At 26.4% G+C, this 8,650-nt stretch overlaps 1 protein-coding gene across 1 annotated transcript; it reads right to left on the bottom strand.

The window, feature by feature from the left end:
- Nucleotides 1–1,878: 1,878 nt before the first annotated feature.
- LOC112692921 (RING-box protein 1-like) lies at nt 1,879–3,309 on the bottom strand. Its single transcript, XM_025567745.1, has 2 exons — nt 3,306–3,309; nt 1,879–2,267 (listed from the first exon to the last, which is right to left on the bottom strand). Exons 1-2 carry the CDS (start codon nt 3,307–3,309, stop codon nt 1,879–1,881), a joined length of 393 nt encoding a protein of 130 aa, XP_025423530.1.
- Between the last annotated feature and the right edge of the window lie 5,341 nt (nt 3,310–8,650).

Here is an 8,650-nt window from a genome sequence, read left to right on the forward strand (position 1 = left end):
TACCAAACTAATATCTAACTATTTATAATAAATGCTTGTACGTAAATGTATAATTAAAAAGTTAAGTAAGTATAATATATATAATAAATAAAAAACATTGATGATTAAATATGAATTTTTATTTTATTTGGAACTAAAAAGGAACTATTGGGAGTCTCATATTTTATACAAGTAATAAAATGTTTATACATTTTTTGATAAGAAAAAAACAGTATTAAGTAGCAAAGTGGTATGTGAACAATTAAATATAAAACTCAGATATAAAAAAGTTGAAAACTGCTATTCTACTTAATTTTTTTAAAGCAACGGTTCCCAAACTTTGCCTTAAAGGCACCGTTGTCTACGGTCCATAACAAATAGTTAAAAATGTATAAAAAATTTTTTCCTTATCTATTATTTTCGTAAATAATTTATAGCAAATAATGTAATATATATATTCATAATAACAATAATTTTTATTTATTTTTTAAATTTAAAAATGCAATAATTTATAATTAAGTTAAATTTTAATAAAATTAATAAAATTGATTATCTAGGAGTATTTTTTGTTTTGTCTTTCATATTATTCATAGCAGGTTAGTATGGGCACCCAGTGGGGGGGGGGGGGGGCAAGACGGAGCATTTGGCCCTCCCTAGAAAAAATTAATTTAACAGTTAATAACAAGGTTTGCAATTCAACAATGGCAATTGAAGAATCCAGTTTTTATTTAATAACGACTAAATGTGTATAATTCTGACATATTTTATTGTTTCCTGAGAATACTTAATCTTACTCTCAAAAGTGAATATAACTTAGTAGCAAATATCAGTTCAATATTATAGTACCTAATCATAATATAAACCATATTTTATAGTTGCGATACAGTTGCTAAACCATATATGATAAATCTGGGTCTATATTAAATTGAAGAATACTGTATTCCACCAATTAATTTCGTTTATTGTTATATGTAGGGCCCGGATTTTAATGCAAAGTGCATATTTTTTTGGTTAATTATACACAATGCTCTCTAAGAACATAATTCGTTTCATGTAACGAGGGGCTTCAAAACTACAAATTTTATTTTGCATTTTTTTGCATATTTCGACATTTTTTCGTTTTTAGAGCATTTTTAGTATTATTGAGTCATTTTGTTGGTTTTTAATGCATATTAGTTCGATTTACTAAATAAATTTAGCCTATTCAAAATAAAATCAAAAGAAAAATTATTTTCTTAATATTTAAGTAGGTTTATCAGGTTTTTCCATACACATTGTCAATCTTTATTTTTCTATTCAGTTTTTATCTTATCTTAATTTATTATTGACTATGGAACGTCACTAGTATTAGGTCAAATAACAAATCAACTTTAGTTCGTATTACCTCGCAGACATTGCTCGTATTACGTATGAATGTGATTTTAATGTTTTAAATAGTATGTTAAATAATACCCAAAACAAAAAAAAAATTTCATTTTTAAGGTCATTTTTTCATTTTTAAGTTAATTTTTGTGGTAAAATGCATTTTTCAAGGACATTTTCGGTTTTTTTTTTAGAGCATTTTTGTATGGTTTTAAGTGCATTTAAATCCGAGCCCTAGTTATATGTTATTATTGAAATGTATAAGGCAACTTTTAAAATAATTAGTATAGCCATTCTAATTGTTCTATAAAAAACATCTATCAAACTTTAAATGTCGGCAACTAATTGTAGGTGATGAAAAATGTGAAAAATAAAAGTAGATACCACACAAGAAATAAATTATAATTTTATTCTTTTAATTTTGATAAAATACATTGAAATTATATGCTTGATAAATATATTTTTATAATTAGACTTACGATTTTAGTAAGTATACAAATTAATATAAAAATTTGAAATAATTAACACTATTCAGTATTAAATTCCATACTTCTGGAAGTCCCATTCCTTATTATCAAGTGGGCATACCTGTCGAGTCTTCAGCCAACGTGATATGCAATGGAAATGAAATGCATGATTGCATGTACCCCATGCAACTGTACAATCTCTAGTTTCTTCCGTTGATTGATTGGCTTGACATTCAATGCACATATCCATGATGTGATTACGACAAATAGCACAATTGTCAACGACTATGTCCCAAGCCCATAATGGAACAGCATTCCATTTTTTTACCTTGAACCTAACCTTCTCACCGACATTAATACCACATACAGCACCACTATTAACATTCGATGGTCCTGGTTGTTGGTCTTCCCGTTTTTCTTGCTTTCTTTCTACTTCATCTGCTTTTACATTCTTCTTTTCTGAAAACAAAAAACTTTTTTTCATACAACAATAATTCTACTATGTATGTGAGAAATCTAAAAGAAATATAAATTACAACACTGTTAAGACCAGAGGTGGTTTGAACAATCACATTTTACCGGGGCAGATAAATTTAAACCACTCACCTATCCAAAAAAATTTGTTCTCGCTTCGCTCGATTTAAATAATAACTACTTTAACTTCAATTATGTATCACTAAATATGTTCTTACATTTACTGGTATATTGAATTTGAATTTATTTAACCAAAATATAACTAAAAAAGCAGTATTAAGCTTAAAATTAAAAAAAAATTTTTTTTTCATGTTGTTGTTTCTGCTTGTTATTATAGTCCTAGGAAAAGTATATAAACCTATAATAAATAAGTATACATTTTGCTAAAATAAACGTTATAATATGTTAAAAACTTAAATGCTAATGTTTAGTATCATACAAAATATTCCATAATTATTATTACCTATTAATAAAAATTAGTATTATAGTTTTTATTCGTATGGTTTAACCATTGAACATATATTTAATCAATGGTTTAACACAGGGGTTAGCCAAACCTTTTTACCTACATGGGCCGTATTTTTTTTTCAGTTTTTCATTGAGGGCCGCATACAAAATTAAAATATTAAAAAATGTAATTTTAACATATATGTATTATAATAATAATACACTCGTATTTACAGATAGCAACACAATCGTATTATATGTCTAACATTGTGGTTGTCCTTATTAACTAATTTTTAATCAAATACATTAGTAGAGAAAATTTAATAGCCTAAAAATAATTATTAATTAATTTTTGAGTGCATAAAAGTATTAAAATACTATAAAATATACTCAATCATTTTTGAGGTTGAATTTTTCCCGCCAATTCGTTTATATTCCCATCGTTTAATCGTGAACAATATTTATTTTTTCGAAATTTAAGTATTGAAAATTTCTGCTCACAAATATAAGCGCTACGGAAAGAATTTATCATTTTTTTTTATAAATACATTATATACGATTAGATTATGTTCTCACCCATAACTCATCTTACATTATTATGTAATAGTCATGATTAAATTTTATTAATAACAATTTAAGAAATAAAATTAAAATTTTAAACACCATGAAATACTATATATATACTGTATATTTAGAAGGCCGCAACAAAAGGTTCCGAGGGCCGCAGGTTGCCAGTGCCTGATTTAACATATAATTTCAGACCAACTTAAGAAAAATTATTAATTATATTTTAATAAAATATACTTTTCAAATATTTAATATTATTTATAAATTGCTTAAGTCACCTAATGAATGAATAAATGATGTAGGTATATTTAACATAATAATATTCATTTTTATCCTATTTTAAAACTATAATCTAAATGTTTACTAAATATTAATTTTGTATAAGTTAATAAATCATATAATTAATGAAAATAGTCATATACTACGTTTATATGATAGCGTTAAAACGGTTTGAAATTAAACCGTTTTTAAATTAAGACCCATTAACGTCATGTAAACACTTAAAAACGGTTTAAAAAATGTAAACCGTTTTAAAAGTTAAAACGCTCGCGCTATGTAGTTTAAGAATTTAAAACCGTTTTATATGCTCAAACCGGATTATTAAATGTACATATAAACGCGGGATATGTTTTGCATTAATACGTTTATCACAATTATTGTGATTCATGTTATCAGTTATCACTTATCAGATTTTGTTTTTATATTTTTATTATTTAATTATATTAATTTTTATATATTATTATTTGTATAACTTAATAATAATTTAATAAGAACACAATAAATGCAAAATTATAAATTTATTATGAAAATATATTATGAATCAATATATTACTTATCAGATATCCTCCTGGAACAAACTACCAAAGTCATGAAGTAAAAATATTAATTTTAAAACGGTTTATAAAATATTAGCTAAACCGATTTAGTATATATTTGTATATAAACATCTAAAATTGGTTTAAGCTAAACTGTTTTATCGTTATCATATAAACGTAGTAATAGTTATAACTATATCAATTTTGAAATATTGTGATAGATATTTCCAATTTAATAACATAAAAAAAACTACATATTTAATAAATAGTGGGTACTTTAAATAGTAAATAGTTAGGTACTTTTATAAAACTATCAACAGGATTATTTTCACAGATTAAAGGGATATGTTCATCATGTTAAAATGTACACAGAACTGCAGACATGAATATAAAACAAGACAAGAAAAATGTATGTTATTATAAATTATATTATATTCTACGGGGATCATAATATAAAAAATTAATAAAAAATAACTTTAATAACTAAAAAAATATTACTGATACAACAGTTCTATTTGTAATAATTTGGATTGCATTGCAAACCTATCAACAGCCTTTTCTTTATTTATATCTATATCTGGAAAACATGTTAATACCATTAGATGGTCAAGCCTAGATTCATCCATTGTTTGATCAAACCTATGTTTGATTTTTATTAATTTGAGCTTTGAAAAAGTTCTTTCGGCTGTCGCCGAAGTGGGAGGAAGTGTACATATTGCTCTATAGGCTGTATATAAGTTTGGAAATGCTGATTCCAGATTAAACTTGCATAACCGTTTTAAGATTTGGACTATTTTAAAATCTGACTTTTTGATTTTTTCGATACTTTCCGTTTGAATAATATTATCATTATTTTCTGTCTTCTGCATCTTGGTAACTTATAAACAATTTGGATATATTTAAATCAACATTTTTTGTATTTAGTTCATCCAAATAGTTTTTAAATATTTCAAATTCTACACTTAAATTTTCCTCATTCACTGTAGTTAACCATTATGTTATTTTTTTAAAAATATCTTTAGGGTATTTTTCACCAAATTTGTCTGGAGAAAAAAATGTCAAACTTTTTAGAATATATTCAGCATTAGATTACAGTTTATCAATCATTATGTTTTATCAAGTGTAATATTATAAACTTCTTTTACAAAATTGTCTTCGGTTGAATTTGATCTTTTGTCATTTTACAATTCTCCATCCATTTTTTTTTTTTAATTAACACGTTTCCATATCAAATTTCTTTCATTTAATTCTAATTTCTCACAGAAAGTTTTTGCTTCATTAATAAAACATTCAAGGAGTTGTTCTTTTCCTAAATTTCTCAAATGAAATAATTTATTTCTAGTTGCCTTAACAAGTTTCATTACTTCAACAAAATCTATCTAGGAGGACTGCAAATAATTTGATAAAGGTGTAGTAGAATTAAATTCGCTGTTTTCCATTACAAGTTTGACATTACAAGCTAAAAAATAACTCCAAAGAGAAACACAAAGCCACAAAATTCAAAAATAAATTAAAATAAAAAGTTTTAATAAACGTCACTTGTTGTGAGTCACGGGTCGTGACTGACGGCGGTGGTACTAACTAGTAACTACTAAAGCTGCGTACACACGTTCAGTTTTTGTTTAAAACTTAACTGAACAGGCCTAGCCGTTCAAGCAAGTCCTAACGTATGTATGCAAAAACCGAAGGCTCGTTCAGTCCTGGGAGCGGCATAAACTAGTTCAGTTCAGTTCGGTTGTTCTTGATTTTTTGAATTGGCTCGAACGACCACGTGCCTACATAAATGAATAATATATTGAAATTTTCAGATATTATGCATCGTATATCAACTATTATTAATACTATTAATTATTATTTATTTATATTTATTATTAATTATTAACTATTAAGATATTATATCAAAAGATTAAATACAGATATAATAATTATAAATAATTATAAAACTATTGTAAATGATTATCTTCAGTATTTTAAATTATAATAATAGTATGGACTCTCGAAATTGGTCACAAAAGATTCTGAGTGAATTTATTAAACTATACCGAGAAAACCCATGTTTATGGAAAGTTAAAGCATCAGAATATAGTGACGAAAATAAAAAAAACGATGCATAAATCGTCACACTTAACTGATCAACTATACGAATCGTGTGTAATGAATCACGAGCTCCGACTTACCTGAACACACTTTAAGTTAAGTTTGAACTGAAGACTGAACGTGTGTACCCAGCTTAAGTGTATAGTTATATAATACATATACATTATACATTTAATGCTTGAATGGTGGTATTATTTTTAAATTTCAGATAATATCAAATAGTGTAAATAATATGGTATAGATAAATTTAATTTTTCGTTGAACAATGCACAATCCATAATCTATTTTAAAGAAGTATTTGGAAACTTTCATTTTTGATAAAATGCAACGCTCTTGATATGTAATAATAATTACAGATTTGTAATAATAATATTATTATAAAATGTAGAAAGATTGTTTCGTTAATTTGGTAGACGTTCATTGTATGAACTAATTTAATATTTACCAACTAAATACTTATAAATAACTTTTTCCTCGAAAGACTAAAGTGAGCGATGATGATGATAATCTGAATGTCATTGCGTGCCGTTGGGTACGTTGGAAAACGTCGATAACCAGCGATTATTAAGATAATATAATAATATGCAATTTACTAGATTATATATTTTAGTGGTTTTAAATGTTTTAATACTGTCTCACCACTAGATATTTTTCGCATTCAAATGATTTTTTCAAGTTTTTTTTATTTAATAAACTTCTGTTGACTGTCATTAGTATGCGGTCTACCTGCGGTTTTTACCTAGGCTTAAGTTTATTTTTAATAGATACACTTTAATCTTTTTCTTTGGTCAACACTTTATCTTAGTTGGATTCACTTACACAAGCGTACACTCAACGGATCGAAAGTTTATGGAGACCATTACGCTTAAAATAGTTAATAATATGTGTGGTACATTTCCTGATCTCCTTCCAAGGCAAAATTATTATAAGTTATGTAAAATAAATTTAACGTAATACGTATAATACAATGATACATATTTTTGCAGATATCTCATGGAAACATGGTGGCGTGGCATAAATAAATCAGATTTATTTAATGCATTTTTGAGAGATATGGTGGAAGTTTTTGTCTAACATATTACATTATATTTATTTATACTCATTGACAACAATTTTTTTGACAAACTAATTTTTAATTATTAATTTTTTACTATTACTACTACAATAATTATACTTTAATATTATGATATAATTTGTAATTTATTTATTTGCGGTAGACGGCATACTATATGACACAGTGGCGCACGCAGGGGGGGGTAAGGGGTTGTACCCCCCAAAATTTTCTCCGATGTCTAGGTTAAAATTTACAAATTTTACAAGTTTGAAATATGAAGAGCTAGTATTGAATACCTAGTACCATTGATTATAGAATAGTCTATTCTATTATTAATGCTATTATTTAAGTCAACATATATTAAGGATTTGCATAATTTTATTAATTGTAAAACGTGTTATTTTGGTTATAACTTATAATATAATATTTTAATCTAATAAAAATTATAATATACCTAGATAGTACCTATTATATTGGCATTGATTTAGAACAGGTTATAAGATACGTTTCTAAATATTTGTATAGAAGTCGCAGACTCACAAGCCGGTGCGAATAAACTGCAAATCGCACAATCGCAATGTCGTGCTTACCATTTTCGGAATCCATATGGTACGATTGAAAACTGCAGCGGACAAGTTTAATTCACAATAGTAGAACAACAGTAACATACAATTAACGGCATTAATAACCTGAAACTAATAGCTTATTAATTATTCCATGGGACGATCACGTTGATTGTTATCGAGCGCGTTTGTATATAATTGTTATCTACTGTATCGCCAGTACATATGTATCAAGCATGCGTGTTTCACGTTTAACCCTCGTCATTGGGTCTTTGGTTGGACCCGTCAACGCCATAGAGTAATTACTAATTAATTAATTTATTAATTATTCTATGGTCGACGCCAATCGGGTCCAAGGTTGTCCAGGAATCGATCTTGATGAGCTGTATTCTGAATAGGGGAGAACAAGGCAAGTTTTTTCAGGGGTAAATTGACACATAACAAATATAAGTTATTCGCGACGTGCATTTAATATGAATCCTACACTAGCGCGCATGGTGGATAAAATCTAAGGTTTGATGGGACACAAATATACAATTGTACAGCGTACATGTTAATTAAAATACTTTATTTATTAATAATTATTATTGAACATTGCATTACATAAAAAAGTAATTGCGTGTAATTAATCATTGTTACATAATATAAATATGTATAATTGTATGTTTACTAGTTACCATATCAATAACATCCAGTGAAATTAACCTTTTGGCAGGCGCGTGTCGTACTTTATATGAATGCTTTTTATATATATTTAATTAAAATAAAGGATAAATAAATAATTTTTAGTAGAAATACTTTTTGGAAACATTTTACTAAAATTTA

The sequence above is a fragment of the Sipha flava genome, unplaced genomic scaffold (assembly GCF_003268045.1).
Source record: "Sipha flava isolate LNK unplaced genomic scaffold, YSA_version1 79_pilon_pilon, whole genome shotgun sequence".
NCBI lineage: Eukaryota > Metazoa > Arthropoda > Insecta > Hemiptera > Aphididae > Sipha > Sipha flava.